At 41.0% G+C, this 19,723-nt stretch overlaps 2 protein-coding genes across 5 annotated transcripts in view; one reads left to right on the top strand and one right to left on the bottom strand.

Moving 5' to 3' along the window:
- Positions 1-9,737, bottom strand: part of TXNDC16 (thioredoxin domain containing 16) — a 95,042-nt gene extending 85,305 nt beyond the window's left edge. Inside the window, exons 1-4 of one of the 3 annotated variants that reach the window (XM_036307093.1) lie at positions 9,147-9,737; positions 2,803-2,914; positions 1,940-2,244; positions 1,705-1,787 (exon numbers count right to left, since the gene is read on the bottom strand). In XM_036307093.1, the coding sequence (XP_036162986.1) occupies positions 1,705-1,787; positions 1,940-2,102 (246 nt within the window). In that variant the 5' untranslated portion in view covers positions 2,103-2,244; positions 2,803-2,914; positions 9,147-9,737. The remainder of the gene's footprint in view (positions 1-1,704; positions 1,788-1,939; positions 2,245-2,802; positions 2,915-9,146) is intronic. The other 2 variants (XM_036307086.1, XM_036307077.1) reach the window with 2 other exon arrangements.
- Positions 9,738-9,915: 178 nt separating this feature from the next.
- The window catches only part of GPR137C (G protein-coupled receptor 137C), a 56,481-nt gene continuing 46,673 nt past the window's right edge, over positions 9,916-19,723 (top strand). The window contains exon 1 of one of the 2 annotated variants that reach the window (XM_036307114.1): positions 9,916-10,439. In XM_036307114.1, coding sequence (XP_036163007.1) covers positions 9,987-10,439 — 453 coding nt within the window. In that variant the 5' untranslated portion in view covers positions 9,916-9,986. The remainder of the gene's footprint in view (positions 10,440-19,723) is intronic. The other variant, XM_036307105.1, reaches the window with a different exon arrangement.

Below are 19,723 nucleotides of genomic sequence, written 5' to 3' on the forward strand. Positions count from 1 at the left end.
CCTCAACTTTGGAACCTCTGTGGTAGGCAATTAGACAGACATGAGCAGAGCAAGAACAATGGGCCAGGTACAAAAGGAAAGTGGGGAAAGTCCTAGGTGCCTAGCAAAGGGCAATTGTAGGGTGGATCTTGCCCCCAAAGTGACCTTTCCTCCCCTAGCATATCACTGGTCATTCAGTTTAGACCTGCTGATCTTTCCTCCCTAGAGATAATATTTAGGCCTCAGTTGTATTTCAGCTCCAGGCCCAGAAAAGCAACAAAACCAGATAAGCAACACTATGGCTGAACTCAGGACCAGCTGCTTTAGATAATAACCTCCTGCCCTGGTGCTGAACAATCACAATCAGGGGAGACCTAGACCCTGAAATGACATACCCGGACACCTGCTGAATATTCTATTAAAATCTCCCCCTGGGACCTCCCCTAAAATCTCTACCCTTAAAGCCCTTAGGACTGAGGACCCAGTGCGCTCTCCCTCCAGGAACACTGGTCTGCCTTTCCCTTCTCTCTCTCCTTCCCCCCAGGCATATTACTTTTACCTTCCTCACTCCCACACTCCAAGGGCCCTTCCTTTACCTCTAAATTGTTTCCTAAGTCCATTCTCCTACTAATTACTTTTTCCTCTGTGATTTTTATAAATAAACTAGAGGCCCGATGCATGAAAATTCGTGCAAGAGTAGGCCTTCCTGCCCTAGCTGGTTTGACTCAGTGAATAGAGCATTGGACTGCAGACTGAAGGGTCCCAGGTTCGATTCCAGTCAAGGGCACATGCCCGGGTTGTGGGCTCGATCCCCATTTGGGGCTGTGCAGAAGGCAGCCAATCAATGATTCTCATCATTGATGTTTCTCTCTCTCTCTCCCTCTCTGAAATCAATAAAAATATATTTTAAAAAAAGAGTAGGCCTTCCTTCCCCCAGCTGCTGGCACCGGCTTCCCTCCAGCACCCGGGACCCAGGCTGGCTTCCCTCTGGCCCCAGCTTCATCAGGAAGGACATCTGGAATGATGTCCGGTCTAATTAGCATATTACCCTTTTATTATTATAGATGTTCTCTGAATTCTTTCCTGGCCAAAACTCAAGTACTGAGCCCTAGCTGGTTTGGCTCAGTGGATACAGCATTGACCTGGGAGCTGAAGGATCCTGGGTTCAACTTCAGTCAAGGGCACATGCAGGGTTGCGGGCTCGATCCCCAGTAGGGGGTGTGCAGGAAGCAGCCAATCAATGATTCTCTCTTATCATTGATGTTTCTGTCTCTCCCTCTCCCTTCCTCTCTGAAATCAATAAAAATATATCTATTAATAAAAACACAACTCAAGTACTGAGCTTGCTGAACCCAGGTCCGGTCTGACCCCACAGATCTTACACCTTCCTACCACTTACAGCACCTTCATTTGTGCTAACAGAAATTTAATAAATTATTGAGTTGTGATATATTTGTCAGGCAAAACAAAAGTCTAACTATAGGATTGAAAACTGACACCACAGTCCCAATAGAATAGTTTACAAAATTAAATTAAATGCTGTGCTAAAGAGTTTCAAACGGCTTTTTTCCTGAATATTTATTAACTTATACAATAATCTGGAACGTCTGTGCTTGTTTATTCTTATGAAAAAAAAAGGCAGAAAACAACATAAGCATTTTTATATAGTCATTTAGATGTAAAATGTTTGTCACTAATAATTTATCAACATAAATATCCTTCTACCTTTGCAACTGAGATTCCATAGTCCTGGAGAGGTTTAACAGCCTTATTCAGTTCTTCAAGAAATACAGAGGTACTTGGAGAATCTAAAATAAGAAATGTTTTATGAATGTTTAATGATTTACCTCTTAGGAAAGATAAATTCTTAAAATTAAAGCCTAACAATAAGTTCCCACTGAGCATACTGATTAAATAGCAATAGAAAAGTCACATAAGTCAGGATATAAAAAATACTTACCAGCTTGACAAAAATAAGCTAAAGAGGCTTTTCCTGCTTGCAAGGTACTAAAATATTTCTGAGGACTCAGTTCTGGTAGAGAGTTGACTGCTGACTTATAAACAATGCACATCATGACAAAAGAGATGCCAACTCTAAATCCATCGAAACTAAAAGACATCATCAGCTGTAGTTATATATAAGCAGGAGATTCTGTCTGCTTTGTTCACTGCTGTGTTCTGTTGCCTCAGACAATACCTGACAAGAGTAGGTGTTCAATAAAGTTTTGCTGAATTAATTTGTTAAATAAATAAATGAAGTAAAATCTGCAAAAAAGAATAATATGAGGCATTATTTTTATATATTTGATTTTGATACCTTATTATTCCTTTCTAGAAAATATCTAAGATGATATATAATGACATTGATTTGATAATGCTATTGATTTTTGATACTTGCAAAAGATATCAAGAAAATGTAATATACTAAGTATCTTAAGTTTAATAGGTAGTTACTGGAGTATGTGAAGCTAATTGTCATTTTTAAGGGTTCTAAAATTTATTATCTAACATCCAATTAATTTTTAAATTGGGCATTTTATCCTTCCCTACCAAGAGTGGATTTACAATTAACACACAAACAGCTATTTAATACCATTAACATGGGAGTGAGACATCGAAATATATGTCTACTATGTTTACATTCTTTTTACTTTAAACCCCCTAACTACTTAACAGTCCTTCTTAATACACATTTTTAATGCTCAAGACTTTGATTTATTTATACAGCTTAGAAATTCAAATATCTTTTCAAATCACTTCTCTTTTCTGAACTCAGATTTGTTCTAGATATCCTCTTCGCATCTTCTTTCATGCTGTACTTACTTCCATGCTGTCCTCTGTATCTGCTTTCAATTCTCTTCTGTTTTGCTACTTTTAAATTTCTCTTAAACAATATCTTCTTTCAGGAAGCTCTTCCATTGGTAATCTATATTATCTATGTTTAAAAGAAGATAGGAAAATTTGCATAATATAAAAATATACTTCTAGAAGGTAAACATATACCCACAGGTGTAGGTGAGAATTTACTTTAATTTTTCTTTTCAAACAAAAGATCACTATCTTAAAACAGGACACAAGGGGAAAAAGCAAAAATTGCCCATAAGGATAGGGGTAGAATTTTTCCATAAAGAATAAAAAGATAAAAGAATGAAAAAATTAGGAAAAAATTACACTAAATTGAATATTTACTCTGGTCTTTCAATATTATCAATAAGCATATAACACTTCTCCCTAAGAAGTAGGTATATCTAAAGAAGGAGCTAATTACTCATGATTACTTCCTAATATTCTTTTCATTAGAGCTAATTTATATCAAACAGTGAATGAATTTGCCATCAATTTCTAATAATGAGCCAAGAGTTCAAAACTCAAGTAGAATGAGGAGTGAGGACTGTGAGCAGTATCTTAAAAAAAGTAATTTTAATGATCTAATTAAGGGGTATCCTTGACATTAAAATTGATTCTACAGTACAGCCATTTTAAGGCAGCATATTTTAAAGTGACTTTATATTAATGGGAATGGTTTAAAATAGGTCATCCAAGATTTTCTTTATATTCTGGCGATGGGGAAAATGCATGCATCCTGAGACTAAGGGAATAATTATATACTAATGAAATAACTCCAACCTAAGTAAAAGGTAAAATACTTAAATGAAAGCACAATTGAAAGAGTCAGTATAAAATATCATTTTTCCTGTCTCTGTGGTTACAATTCAATTATTTTAACATTAAATTGGACATTAGGGTTAACATATGATTCTTTTCCCCTAGAATGTATTTTGTAGCACAAAAAGTTCTAACTGCACAGTCAAGACTTGAATACTTTCCCACATCTATCATTGGACAAATGAGATTACACATGTCAAAGTACTGTGAATTTGGACAATTAGTGATGTTGCTGATTATTCTTACATATTCTTAGAGATAAGAACTCATAGGTATCCTTGCAGTTTATCCCATCTTTGATAAATTGATTATTTAAGGAATTACTTAAAGCAGATACTGCTGCACAGGTCAACTTGAAATAGAGTTTACATGGTCATAACAAAATAAATACTGAATAATGATATAGCCAAATCTATGGCAACCACAGTTGAGAAGATGGGAGGTAGAAAGTAAGGCTTCATGCAGACAGGGCGAGAAAAGGGATAAAAGAGCCAAATACTAATCTTTCACAAGACCAAAAGCCAAGTTTATTAGAAGCAGGAATATCAATGCCGAAAACAAGTTGAAAGTAAATGCCTTTAAGGAATAAGACATTGGAGGGAGAAAGACACCAAAGGGACTCTTTAAAAAATATATATTTTTATTGATTTCAGAGAGGAAGGGAGAGGGATAGAGAGATAGAAACATCAATGATGAGAGAGAATCATTGATCGGCTGCCTCCTGCACGCTCCCTACTGGGGACCAAGCCCACAACCCAGGCATGTGCCCTTGGCCAGAATCGAACCTGGGACTCTTCAGTCGGCAGGCCTGCACTCTATCCACTGAGCCAAACCGGCTAGGGCAGAACCTTCTTTAAACAGTGCATCTTTTCACTTTGATTTTTTTTTTAAATTATCTATGTGATAGGAAATCGTTTATAGCTTCTATTCACATTAGCCCAACCTACCCCGTGGGGCCACAGAAGAGTGGTAATTGCACATGAATAAAATGCCTTTGTCCAGAGACATGATCTCCTCATAAAAAGATATTTAAACTAAAGAGAAGGTAAGTATGGGTGGCAAGTGGTGGGGAAAGAGAACATCCAGTGAGAATAGAATAAAAACAAAGATACAGAAGGCACTTGGTGACTTTTCCTCCAGTTATTAGAAAATGGAACAGAAAACAGTACTTTAATGCTTCAAAAACTAAAAAAATCAGAACAAAGTGATGAGTACACTGTGTACCTTGAGAGAAATTTGACCTCGTCAATTTGTTGAGGTAGCTCATTAGCATGGGGTAACAGTTCCAGTTTTCCTGGCAGGTATAACGTAGGATTACACTTATTACCTACCTGTACTTCCCACCTCTAGCAACGTTTGAGATAACCATGTGACTTATTCTGGCCAATAAAATGTGAGCAAACGTGGTATGTCCCTTTCAGGCAACAGTTTTAACAGCTAGTGTGCAATATACCAGGCTTTATTTTCTTTTGCCACAGTCACTAAAAATGCTCAAGTGGTGGCTGTCATCAGCATCGGTCCCAGAATGAACACAACAAAGAGAACCCACAACTGATATGCAATGAGCATGTGTCATAGGAAGAAATAAACCTTGTTGTCTTAAGCCACTGAGATTTTAGGACTTATTATTGCAGAACAATCTAATTTATCTTCATTGATATACAAACTAGAAGTGAGATGCTGCCATAACAAGAACTCCAAAATACTGGATCAGGGATCAAGCAACAAGGAAGCTTTTTCTTTTTCCCCCAAGGAAACTTATCAGGGACAGGAGCTCAGCAAATGATCCACATTAAGGAGTAACAAAACATTTGATGAAATTGTCACTACAATAATTTGGAAGTGGCACATACCTAATGAATTTATGAGAATGTATCTAGGGGGCTAATGGATGTATTTATACCTTAATAGAAGAGGCTAGAAGACGGGAAGATGAGAACTATGTGAGAGTTGCTGTTGGTTGTACCTAATGAAATATTAAAAGAAAAGTACTCAAAGAAGAACCACCATCCAAGAGACTAGTGATTCAAACCTTAAAATAATCCTTTAGTCCCCACCTTTGTGGGGTCAGGCGGTAAGCTGAAAAAACTGCTCAGCCATGGGAAGAGCTCATAACCTCCAAAGCCAACTTCAGATGTGGTCAAGGATAATAAAAATGAAAGGGACCTCCTGCAGGGCAAAGCCAATGACCATGGAGAACTATGCTCTAGAACAGTGGTTCCCAACATGGGGCACATGCCCCACACAGGGGCAATTTGATTTTTAAGGGGGGCAATCGAGAATGAGTTATTAACAGTGAATTTTTTGCATTTCTTATGCTCCTAAGGGCCTCATTTACAGTACATAAATATATATTGTGACATATTTATGCATTTTAGTTCTCTATTATATGTTTTGAAACTTTATTTGCTATTTTTTCATATCGCTTTGTATTATCATTTTCTAAATAATTTCTTAGTGACTTCTTCCTCAGTACTTCAACTGTCCTTTCATTCTTTTATGTTTTTTCTTTCATGGATGCCATGTTCTTTGGGAAGCTTGTTTAGACCAAGTTAATGGCCTTTTAGGCTTCCTCCAGGAAAGTTTACTTTTTGAATAATAATAAGTATATGTCACAGGGGGAGCATCAGGATTTTAGAGATGTTTAGGTGGGACATGGCCATAAAAGAGTTTGGAACCACTGCTCTAGAGCATGTGTCAGCATATGAACTATCTGTTACTGGTCTATAATAATGAGATCAACATAGAAATTGAGTGTAAATGTTTAGAAGCTTTTATTGAAATTTCACACATCTGCAAATAAAATGCTAAGGGCAACAAAAGTTTTTGTTTGGCACCAAAATATTGAAAGAGCCCCCGGAGGGAAATGAGGACAATGTACCTCAAGGGAAAAACACTGATATTCCTGCTAGTGAGGGAAGGGGGCAAAGATTCACCTTCATGTGTTCTGTAGACAGGTGGAGCAGCTGGTGGCCCTTTCCAGTCAGAACAATCCCATTTTGAAATTGGGTCCCACACATAGTACTCGGCAAACGGTTCAGCTTTAAATGTTTGAGAGACCATTGTGCTAAAGGAATCTGCCCTCCTAGAACAATATCCAACCATTGTGCATTTGGACACATTTCCAGTTTTAAAATATCTAGCAACAAGCTTTTCTAGAAGGCCACTGATTCATTTGTCTTTTATAGGCCTAAATTTCCCTTTCAATTAACCAAAAAAAGTAACGGTTTTCCCTCTGAACAAAAAGAAGAAATTGACAACTGTAAACATTAAGCAAATTATACCAAGATCTGTGGGCATCATTCTCTGGGAAAAAGACATGTTTGATATTTTGCAACAAATGGGGTACTTAATGCTTACAAAGTTCCTGTAAGAGTATTTTGTCAAAAATTAGCTTACTTAAGGTTTAATGCTGCTACTGTAGAACAGAACCTGCTCATTGAACCTCAAATAAAATGCTGATTAGATCTCATCACAACTTAACATTTAAGAACCAAAGGAATCAGCATTGTCAACATCTCTCTACTTTACAGCCATTTCAAGATAATTGGAGCAAAATTCTTTATCTCCATCCCTACCCCCTAGCACACATACACCTAAAGAAAGGAGAAAAGAGGAGGGTATCCACAGGTTGCTAGCTCTATCCCTGTAGGAGGCAGCCAATCAATGATTCCCTCTCAGTATGTCTCTCTCCCTCTCCCTTCCTCTCTAAAATCAATAAAAAAATATATATATTTTTAAAGAGGAGGGTATCCAGAGTTGCAATGACACTAGAATAAAAAGTCTTACAATCAAAGACCTAAAACTAGTATGGGTACTATCCAGGTGTTAAGTATCATTTTAAGTAAATAATATAGGAGAAAAAGAAAAAAACTTCATAGCGAAATTCTATTCATGGCCTAAAATTTGCACCTCGTTGATTACAAAAGATACAAAAAACAGGCCATGCCAGAGAACAAGAGGGTCCCCTGATTTTGACAAGTGACTCAAATCCCATAACTCTGAATTCATGCTTAATTTATGTGCTACAGCACATAACTGCAATCAGTTAACTCACTGTTGCCATCGAGCTCTGTCCCCTCTCAAGTAGAACTGTACGGCCCTCACCACATGCTCTAGGAATCCATTAGGTCAATTTCTTACACTCCAATAAACATGCGATCCTTCGCAAAAGCGTTGTCGGATCCGGCCTGTGAACTTCTTTACAGCAAGTTGTACCCGACTGTAGGCTGCACTGCACAACTGCTCAGCTGACTGTTCCACCTGTGAGATACCACGTAACAGCGCTAGGCCCACACATCTATCAGTGTGTCAGCACAGCTAGAAAGAATCCAATACAGCCCCCACCCCGCAACCTATGAACCAGGAAGTCCAGGTAGGATTCCCATCTGGGCACATGCCTGGGCTGTGGGCTCGGTCCCCAGTAGAGGGCTGAAGGAGGCAGCCAATCAATTATTCTCTCTCATCATTGATGTTTCTATCTCTCTCTCTCTCTCCCTTCCTCTCTGAAATCAATTAGATAGATAAATAGATAGATCTATAGATGGAGATGGAGATAGAGATAGAGATAGAGATAGAGAAAGGGGTGATATAGAACCCAAAACACACCAGCATCCGGTGCCTGGGGTACAAAACAGACTTTAAAGTTCTCTGTGGATCACTAGCTAGGAAAGAAGGTAGCAACACTCTTCCTGGGCAAAGCATTAGAGCGAAGGATAGTGAAACAGGAAAGGCTGGGTCTTGGCTGCGTCAGTAAATATTGCCAGTACCTTTCAGATACTGAATTTGTGGAGTGTCGCTCATTCTAAGAAGAATACAAATTATTTTCTCTTCATAATACACTATTCGGCTTATTTTATTAGCAATCACCAAAAAAAAAAAAGAAAGAAAGAAAGAAGTAGTCAAGAAATGGTATGTGTCAGCCAATACACGCTGGAGATTTATTCATTCCTCACTCATTTACAGCAGTCACAGAACATTTGTTTTGTGTCTCTGGTTTACCACAGACAGGACGAAGGTTTGAGGAATGCATGTGGAATTGAGGGAGCACAGACCATTCCGCTTCTTCCTCTAGAATCCATATGAGACACGGAGTTCTATTTCTGCCTTTTCCCTAAACTTATGCCCAGAGCATCTGTCTACATTCTAAGTTTCAAAGGGCCACGTCCCCCCTTTTCACACTGCTGGGTCCTCCATCTCATCCTCATACCACTCTTCTCTAAAGGCGGCTCCCGAGGGAGGAACGAGCCTTACTTAGAACGGGGTTCCCCCTTCGCCTCATTCCATTCCCGCTCCCCCTACAGGGCTCAGGTTTTCCTCGCCGCTCAAGCCGGGAAGGAAGGAAGCAAAATGCCCCTCCTCAGAACCCCGGGGAGGCCCCTTCTAAGCCAAACCCGAGCTCAGCGGGGTGGCCCTTGCTGGGGGAGAGCCGCCTGGGTGAACCCCCATTCCTACAGGCAGAGCCCAGAGCCCTGGCCTGGAGGACCCGCGCGGCCACCTACCTGCCTGCGCGCGGCCGCCGGCTCGCGCCCGGCGAAGGAGAAGCAGAAGGCGGGTCCTCGCCCCGCTCGTCCCGCATACGCGCTCGCTACGCCCACTTGCGAGAGTGCAGCGCCCACAGCCGCCACCGCTCAGTGCAATGGGCCTGCGGGGCAGGCAAACACACACACACACACACACACACACACACACACTCACACACACACACATAAAACACACAATCCCGGAGGCTCCTCCCCCTCCTCGTGCTCCCGACGTGAGACCTCTCCAACCAATGGGAAGCACGGAGGGCGGAGCGAGACCCGCCCCAGGTGGCGAGCGACCACCGAGTCCTCCCGCCGGTGCGAACGGGCCGTGCAGTTGCTGGGCCAATCGGCAGCGTGGGTGGGGAGTGCGCGGAGGGGGAGAAGGCGGAGAGCGCGGGCGTCCAATCAGAGCTTGGATCCCCGGAGCGACGGGTCCCGCGGCCCGTGGGCGTCCGAGCTCGCCGCGCTGGGGGCGTGCCCGCCTGGCCCAATCGGCGCGAGCCCAAGGTGCGGAGCGAGCGCCTCAAATGCTCGGGTTTCTCAGCTGATTGTCTCCAGCCGAGAGTTGTTTTTTGCAGCGACCGAGCGGATCCGCAGCAGGAGGAGCCGAGACCCCCGGGGGGGGCGGGGAGAGGAGGCGGGGTCGGGGGAGCCGCGGCTGCTCGGCGCGGGGCTCCGGGTCCTGTCACGGCGCTTCCTGGGGTTGGAGGTTAGGGTGGGTGGGGGGGTGAGGCACCCATCCTTCTCCCCCTCGACGGCAGCCCCGAGCCCGGCCCCTTCCTTCCCGCGCGCCCTCGCCCTCCCTCCAGCCCCCTCATGAGGGTGTCCGTGCCGGGTCCCGTGGTCGCCGCCGCTGCCGCCGCTCCGGTGGCCGGCCGCGAGCCCTCGACGCCGGGCCAGGGCGGCGGAGGGGAAGGCGCCGTCGCGGCCGCCTCGGGCGCCGCGGTGCCGGGCTCGGTGCAGTTGGCGCTGAGCGTCCTGCACGCCCTGCTCTACGCCGCGCTCTTCGCCTTTGCCTACCTGCAGCTGTGGCGGCTGCTGCTGTACCGCGAGCGGCGGCTGAGTTACCAGAGCCTCTGCCTCTTCCTCTGCCTCCTGTGGGCAGCGCTCAGGACCACCCTCTTCTCCGCCGCCTTCTCGCTGAGCGGCTCCCTGCCTCTGCTCCGGCCGCCCGCCCGCCTGCACTTCTTCCCCCACTGGCTGCTCTACTGCTTCCCCTCCTGCCTCCAGTTCTCCACGCTCTGTCTCCTCAACCTCTACCTGGCGGAGGTAAGGCGGGAGGACCGGCGTGCGGGGCCGGCCGGCCGGGCGAGCGCCCCCCCACCCCCAACCCCCGCGAGCAACTCTGACTAGGGACGGGGCGGGGGTGGGGGGGTGGGCGTTGATGAGATGCGGACCCGAGACCAGTCTGGGGAAACTGAGGCACGCCTGGAGGGCGCGCGGGTGTGCTCTCCCTAAACTTGAGCAGCTGATTGACTGGGTTGTGGAGGGGCTGGGGGTGCGGGGGGGGGGGCGGCGGAGGGAGTACGAGTGTGTGTTCTCCCAACTTGAGACAGCAGGACGACCCTTTGTTCGGGGTTCTAGCCCTCGAAGGTAAGGGGGGTGGCATCGCCAGAAGTAGCAGCCCCCGGCAGCGCCGCCGAAGCCGGACTGCGCCGAGAGGGGCTGGATGCTGAGGTAGCAGCAGCTCTGCCGAGGCTGGACTGCTGCCAGCCATTACGTCACCAGGCAGAGCTGTGCCTCTGCTATTGTTGCTGCGTTTCTTTTATTAGAAGCTTATATTCCCTCCTGCATCTCCTTTCCTGTGGCTCGATGAGCCTCGCACAAATCCCGTTCGATCGTTCCCCAGCAGGGTTAATAATCAATCACCAATGCCTGGGGTCAATAGAAAGACCTCCATCAAGCCCTTCATGTTTGCCCCAGTTGCTTCATGCTTTGGCTATTTTTCCTACCTCTTGCAGCCTAGTCTCTCTTTTTTTTTTTTTTTTTTTTTTTTTTGGAGCTAATTAAGAGAAAATACTAGCTGAATCTGTGCCTATTGCAGAAACAAACCACCAAACTGTTTTTGCAATAACTTGTTTAATAGCTGGAAGCTAATCACACCCCCTTTCTCTTTTATGGGGAATTACTGGTTGGATTGCATTGTTCTGGGGAGCTTAGGTATTTGACCCATTTCAAACAGGTTTGGTAGTGTAAGGTTGTCAATCATGTGTGTCAGCTAGTGGTATTTAAGCCACAGAATTTTGAGAATTGTCGAAAAGGCCCCCCTCCCCATCCTGAAAAAAAAAATAGCTTGAGGAGGGGAGGAAGCAAGGTGACATCATATACTTAATACTGACATAGAACAATATTGGTCTATGCAGCTAATCCTCTCAAAGGCTTTGGAGGTGATGAGAATTAACTAGTTATCAGCAAAAGTAAAAACATTTGATGCAGAATCAGTGATTATATTTCTTGCATACATAAACCAACTCTTTTCTCCCATAGTAGATAGAAAGTAGAATGCATAATTTTTAAATCCAGTCCTAACTTCAGCTTTTTAGCACGCTAAAAGCAATAGTTGAAAATAAGTAACAAAACATTAACTTTCATTCTTTTCCTTTCCACCCCCCCCTCCCCCTTTGGAAGTCCAAGCAATACAATGACTAACAACCAAACAGTAAAAAGCATAAATAAAAAGCATGGATAATCATAAATCAAATCATGCCATAGTCATGTCACTTATTTGATGATGTTTTGATCTTCTAGTTGTTATTTGAACTTTAATTATTTCTCTCCTTTGCAGTTAAACTGATACATTGTATTCTTCCTGACACCATTTCTGATACAATACCAGTGACCTTTCTTCACTGAAGCTTTAATCCAGCTTTAGATATAGTTAATCTACCTATATGTGATTAGCAGTCCTTATGCCATGAGCATCAGATAAATTATTTTCCCCTATACATTTTGACTTATAAAATTATATTAATGATCCACTGCAAAATAGTTGGTAGGCATTTCATAAAGGAGATAAACACTTTTTTTTTTACTTTTTTCTTGTGACATCATATATAAAGTGCACAAATCTTAAATGTATAGCTAGGTCTAGCCTTGCCTGGGTAGCTCAGTTGGTTAGAGCATTGTCCCAATACCCTAAGGTTGCAGGTTCAATCCCAGGTCAGGGCAATACAAGAATCAACCAATGAATGCATAAATAAGTGGAACAACAAATGGATGTTTGTCTCGCCCTCTCTCTAAAATCAATTTTTTAAAAAATTTTAAGCCCTAGGTAGTTTGGCTCAGTGGACAAAGTGTTGGGCCCACAGACTGAAGGGTCGCAAGTTTGATTTCAGTCAAGGGTTTGCACTTCAGTTGCAGGCTCAATCCCTGGCCCCAGGTGTGGGAGGCAACTGATTGCCATTCTCTCTTACATCTATTGCTGTGTCTCTCTTTCATCGATGTTTCTCTGTCTCTCCCCCTCCCTCCTACTCTTTCTAAAAACAAACAAAATCAGTGGAAAAATATCCTTGGGTTAGGATTGACAAAACCACACACAAAAAAACAAACAAATGTCCTCTCAAAATAAAATCACTAATAAAAGAGAAAGATGCAAATTGACCGTACCTTTGGATGCCCACCAGCCAATCAGAAGTGAGTATGCAAATTAACCCAACAAATATGGCGGGTTAATTTGCATATGCAGGTGCAAAGCAGCTGGGGGTGGGGCGGGACGCTTGCATCATTGCCATGGCGACGACACAGGCATACTGCACCAGCCCAGCCACTCTGGGCCTCTGGGCAGCGTGGGAAGGCAGAAAGGCGGCTCCGGGCCAGAGCAAAGGTGGTGCCGGCAGCCAGGGGAAGGAAGGCCCATTCTTGCATGAATCTTCGTGCATCGGGCCTCTAGTTTAAGAATAAAATAAAAATTTTAATGTACAAAGCTAGATAAAATTTTACATATGGACACACTCATGTTACCACCACCAGATTAAAATATACAGTATTTCCAGTGCCCAGAGGTTCCCTTGTGCTCTCTCCCAGTCATACCTTTCACCCTGACGTAAACACAAAGTGGCTAAACTCTATAACAGTATAATTTAAAGTTCAAAATTCAAAAAGAATGCTTCTACACATAATACGCAATAACTAGATTTTTAAGAATTTTTTTTTTCTGATATTCCCAGCTAGTGAGGAAGAACTTAAATGTCTAAAAGTCTTCCTGTTTAATGAATCTTGTTAGTGAGGTGTACTTTTTAAAAAGCAATAAAACTCTATTAACCTCGAAATATAATTTAGAAAATTATATACAATTTTTATATTTGGAAATATAATTTGGAAAAAAGCTGGACTAAAGCTTTTTCCTTTTGTAGTGTCTTTTAAGAGTGTAGGTTGTCTGTGCTTGTCTTTTTATAATAAAACTAGAGGCCTGGTGCACAAAATCCATGCACGTGGGAGGGGGTTGTCTGTCAGCCCAGCCTGTGCCCTCTCGCAGTCTGGGAGCCCTTGGAGGATGTCTGACTGACAGCTTAAGCTCCCATGGGGAGCGGGCCTAAGCCGTCAGTCGGACATCCTTAGCACTGCCACAGAGGCAGGAGAGGCTCCTGCCTTTGCTGCTGTACCTGCCAGCCATGCACCCGACTCAAGGTATCTGGCAGCTCCTGCATTGAGCGTCTGACCCCTAGTGATCAGTGTGCATCATAGTGACTGGTCATTCTGCCATTCGGTCGATTTGCATATTAGCCTTTTATTATATAGGATTAACAATTTTATGACACATTACTTAAAAGAACACATTTTCCACCTGTTTAAAAAGAGGTACCTTAACAAGAAGTAATTTCCCTATTCATTAGGAAAAAATCTAGAAGCATCTGTATTTAAAAGAAAATTTGAATTCAAATTTTTTTATCAATTTCAAGGAACTGAAAGTACTCTTCCCATTGATTGTTCTGAATTAATGAAGCTTTCCCAGTGAGCTCTTCATATTCTGAGTGAGCAGAGTAATAGAGAAAGTCTGGATGGTGACAAAACAACTGATATTTGATTTTCTTTGTAATATATTTTTTAATTTATTTCAGAGAGGAAAGGAGAGGGAGAGAGACATAGAAACATTGATGATTAGAGAATGATTGATTGCCTGCCTCCTGCACGCCCCCTACTGGGAATCAAACCCTCAACCCAGGCCTGTGCCCTGATCAGAAATTGAACTATGACCTCCTGGTTCATAGGTCAATGTTCAATCACTGAGCCACATAGACCAGGCATATTTGCTTTTTTTTTTTTTTTAACCAAAAGGCCCTATAGCTATTTTGAATAGGTGTGCTTCTTGATTACCAAATCACTCTGTCTTCACTTCTCTCATATTAAATACCAGTTTTAGTTTACTGTTGAGCTCTTTAAAGCATTTGTTGTATCCACTTCTCACTAATTAAAAACATTCTAACTTTAAAGACTTAGTTACAAAGAATGACTGGGCAGTGTAAAAATAGAGTTAGTGAAACAATCGTTACTACTTTGAACATATTTTGGTGGTTCTTCTAGAGCTCATTACATTTTCAAAAAGTTAAGACTGCCTGGACCACATTTTCTTTTGCTGATTACACTTGAATAGAATTGAGAAAAAAGGAAGTAGCACTTCCTGAAATAATTAGACTTTTCAACTCATTATACTTAACCTCCAGAAGACAGATAGTTGTAAAACAAAACCTGTACACTAATCTAAAAACACCTATTAAACTTTTTCTGGCATGATCAATAGAACATTTACCAGGTGTACCAGTTAATAATGCAGATTTTGTAATCAAAGAAAACACGATAATTTCAAGAGAAATATCAAAGGTGCTTTATTCAAAGTAATGTCCATCACTAGCTACACACTTCTCCCATTTTTCAGGTAATTTGTAGATACTGTCCCAACAGAACTTTTCTTGTTTTGAGGCAAACCATTCAGAGACCCAATTTTCCACTTCTTTGTACATTTTGAAGTGCTGCTTAGAAAGTGTGTGTGCCATGGATCGAAACAAGTGGTAATCTGAAGGAGCAAGGTCTGGTGAATACAGTGGGTGGGTTAATACTTCCCAGGCAAGATCTTTTATCGTGTCTTTAACTGGTTTTGAAGTGTGTGATGGTGCATTATCATAAAGCAAAATTACTTTGCCGTGTCTTCTGGCACATTCTGGTCATTTCACGATCAAAGCATGGTTCAAATTGATTATTTGTTGTCAGTAGCGATCAATATTAATGGTTTCACCTGTTTTTAGAAGTTCATAATACACCACACCTTCCTGATCCCACCAAACGCAGAGCATTGTCTTCTTTCCGAAGCGATTTGGCCTTGCAGTCAATGTTGATGGTTGACCTGGATCAACCCATGATTTTGTGCATTTGAGATTCTCAAAATAAATTTACTTTTCATCACTAGTCACAATTCAATGCAAAAAAGACTTTCTTTCGTGCCATTGAAGCAACATTTTACTGATGACTTTTCGGTTTTCCATTTGTCTTTTGTTCAGTTGATGTGGCACCCATTTTTCTCCTTTTAAAATCTTTCCCATTGCTTGTAAACTATGGAAATTGTTTGCTGAGCAATGTTTAATCTTTCTGCAAGTTGTTTTTGAGTTTGCCACGCATCTTCGTCCAATAATGCTTGTAATTATTGGTCTTCAACCTTTTTCGGTTCACCTGGACATTCTTTGTCTTTCACATTGAAATCATCACTTTTAAAGCATTTAAACCAGCGTTCACAAGTATTTTGAGATGGAGCATGTTCACCATAAGCTTCCTGAAGTATACGATAACTTCAAAATAGTATTCTTCAAAATAAAGTAATGAATTAAAACTTCCCACAAATGCTCTTTTTTTGGCACGAAATTTGACATTTTTAAGTGTAAAAATATCTATGATGTTAACACCTTCAGAAAATTTGACATATGTAGTTTTGAAGCTTGCCGTCAATACAACAAAATAACATACATATCAAGTCGCATATGTATCAACATATGTGTAACTCCATCTATTGAAAAAAAAATCCACATTATTAACTGGTACACCTGGTACCTTACCAGTAAAAGATTCACACTCTTGTACTTTTAGCACAGAGGATGTTAGTTGTTAAAACAGATTACATCTCCTCCTCTTATCTTCAGGGATACATTCCAAGACCCCCCAAGTGGATGAAACCATGGATAGTACCAAACCCTATATGTACTATGTTTTTTCTGGTACATACATGCCTTTTCACTTAAAGGAAGCACTTTACAGCCTCTCTTTGGCATATCCAAATTGCCAGCATCACTACACTTGGGCTTTGGGGCCATTATTAGTAAAATAAGAGTTACTTGAACACAGGCACCATGGTCCTGCCACATTGATCTGATAACCAAGATGGCTATTCAGTGACTAATGAGCAGGTAGCATGAATACACTAAACCAGATATTTGCAATCATTGTACTGCAAGAATTTTTAAAACATGTGACACCTGATTATTTGGTCAGGGGCACTGACCTCTTTTTCCCTTAAATTGTCAAATAAAAAAATAACAGCCAACACAAAATAGCTATCCGATGTGAATGAATCAAAATTATACCTTTTTTTTTTGTCAGATCAGAAAAAGAATCTATTTTTTGGTGTGCCGCAGACTTTAGTAATTAGTTTATGTGCCATGAGATGAAAAAGGTTGAAAATCGCTGCATTAGACAAAGAGATAATTCACATCCTAGGCAAAATATAGGGGGATGGCATGAGATTTCATCACTCTTTCCGCACAATTTAAAACTTATGAGTTGTTTATTTCTGGAATTTTCCATTTAATATATTCCAACCATAGTTGACGACAGATAAATGAAACTACATAAGGGGGACTACTGTATCTGATAAAATGGATGCTATTTGCCATTGGAACAAGAAGACTTAAAAGGAGAGTTGATAGTATACTACCTTTGGAGTACTGTAATGCATGCCAAAATCAATGAGTTCATCTTCAAGACCCATATTGACATTTTTTTTCTTGCACTTTTGTAACATGAATGCCAGATGGTTAATCAGAGTAAAACACAGTGACTTAATCACAACACCAAAACAGATAGGAAAATTAAATTCAACTTTTAACTTTTACATTTATGGATGCTATCTTTGTCCCTGACAATAGATGTATTCTTCCAAATATTGGTGGTATGTCAAATAACATGCAGTTTAACTTATCAGTACTTTGGTTTTGTTAAAATGTCCCATGATTTCTCACAAAAGTGTTTTCAACAACTAAAATGAAAAGTCCTTTAAGGATAAGAAGTTATTTTATCATATTTTTATCTCATAGCAGCTAGACCAATGGGATATATGTTATTGAGAGACAATCTTGAAAAGGCTAAAATCTATAAAGTATTTAGCCATCTAGAATTTGGGGATTAACTCAATTTTGATGAACATTTGAGGAAATTTATTTGTGTACTTTCTAGGATCTTTATACTTTTTTGCCTAAAAGATTACCTACAGTACAAATGCAAAGATTCTCTTAGATTATCTTGGTTTAATTAAATTTAATTTTTATTATTGTGGATAAATCCTAATGACACTACTTTATATAACAGAATTGTGCTTTGCAGAATTATTTTTATGTCATGGCAAATGGCCCATAGTAATTAGGGCTTTCCTAATTTGGTTTCAACAAATTCTGTTAAATAGAGGAGCCTGTAAAACAAATACGTCTCACATCATGAGTCAGTTACTATTTACTGAAATAGTGGTTTAGTTCAATGTTGGATTTTATCCGTTATTGCGATTATAAACTGTTTTTGTCTGAATCTCCTAAACTGCTTTTCCTGTTAAGTTGATTCTATTTTTCCTAAGATCATCTGTGAGACAAGAGTTTGAGAAACAATTCTATGGCAAAAGAAATGATTACATGTTTTACATTTTGTGTAATTTAATATTTTCAAAAACACTTAATGACACTTGTCTTTACAGTCCCCATTACATAGGTAGAAATTCGGTAAATGGGGTGTAACTTGTCCAAGGTTATATGGTAATATGTATCAGATATGAGACTACTGTATAGCCAAGGGCTATAAAGTCTTATCAAGTGATCTCTTTCAGTGAACTTTCCTGGATACCATCCATTCTTTATTTATTACTAGAGGCCCGGTGCATGAAATTCGTGCACTGGGTGTGGGGGGGTGTCCCTCAGCCCAGCCTGCACCCTCTCCAATCTGGGAACCCTCAGGGGATGTCCGACTGCCGGTTTAGGCCCGATCCCACAGGGCAGCCATCTTGTGCCAGAGCATGATGATCAATTTCATATTACCCCTTTATTATATAGGATTATATAGGATTTAATGCTTCTTTATTTAACTTGCTTTCCCATTTTCTACCACATCAAGCGTTTTTCACTCTCCAGAAATCTTTTCTTCCCCCTTCATACTCTGCATATAACCCTCATGTCGTAGTTAATAAAAGTAGAAACCAGAGCCATCACACTGAACAAAGATTCAGAGAAATGCTTTAAGATTCTGCAGAGAGTATTTAATCTTTTTCAATGAATGATTGAGCTGATAAGTAAGAAAATTCCTCAGTGGCAAGAAGCCACAAAAGAAGAAGTGAATGTAGAATGAATAAGCACCACACAGATGTTATTAGCTGTTTAGCTACTTCCTGCTAGCCTAAAGCCTGGATTTTAATTTTATGTGTTGGTAGTATGGGGAAGTGACATTGGAGGCAATAACTTGTAGTGAGTTCTAATCAGAGACCTCAATCCCTCCAGCTTAATGCCAGAAAAATCAAAATGTGCATCTTCAGTGGATTAGGGGGGAAATAAGCAGGTCCTCCGAGGTTGTGCCTGGGGTTTGTGCCTATCTCTGCGTTGGCTCTGAGTGAAGGAGATACAAATTGGGGCAATAAAAGTCTTCCCTGAGAATTCATAAAGCTTATTCTTATACACATTTGAAGCCTGAATTCACACCCCTTCTGTGACTTTAGAAAGAGACGGGGAGGAGGGAAACACTTGAAAAATGTGGTTTGTTACCTTGGTTCAATAGCAACCTCAAGCACCTGGAAAGAGCAAATGCAAGTTGTCTTTTGGGGAATATACATAAAACCCAGAGTCCTAACAGATAAAATTCCAAGGAACATAAGCTCAAAATGAAAAATTACACTGAGGAATCTTACGTACTAAGATTGAAGATGTCAGAATTAACAAATAACATAGTATAAGTTATTCATTTATGTGAATTAAGGAATTAAACAATATTGATATATGATCAAGAAATAATCAAAACCGACTAAGCACATTTGGAAATAAATCATTTTTTTAAAATGAAATACATAAAGTTAGAAACTGAAATGGATGGTTAAACAACAGATTAAACAGTTTAGAAAAATGAATGAACTAGGAGATCTGAGGGGGGAAAAAAATTACCCAGAATACAGCCCAGATGAATAAAAAATGGAAAATAATTATTCTACGCCGAAACCGGTTTGGCTCAATGGATAGAGCGTCGGCCTGCGGACTGAGAGGTCCCAGGTTCGATTCCGGTCAAGGGCATGTACCTGGGTTGCAGGCACATCCCCAGTAGGAGATGTG

This window comes from Myotis myotis, unplaced genomic scaffold (assembly GCF_014108235.1).
Source record: "Myotis myotis isolate mMyoMyo1 unplaced genomic scaffold, mMyoMyo1.p scaffold_m19_p_1, whole genome shotgun sequence".
Lineage (NCBI taxonomy): Eukaryota > Metazoa > Chordata > Mammalia > Chiroptera > Vespertilionidae > Myotis > Myotis myotis.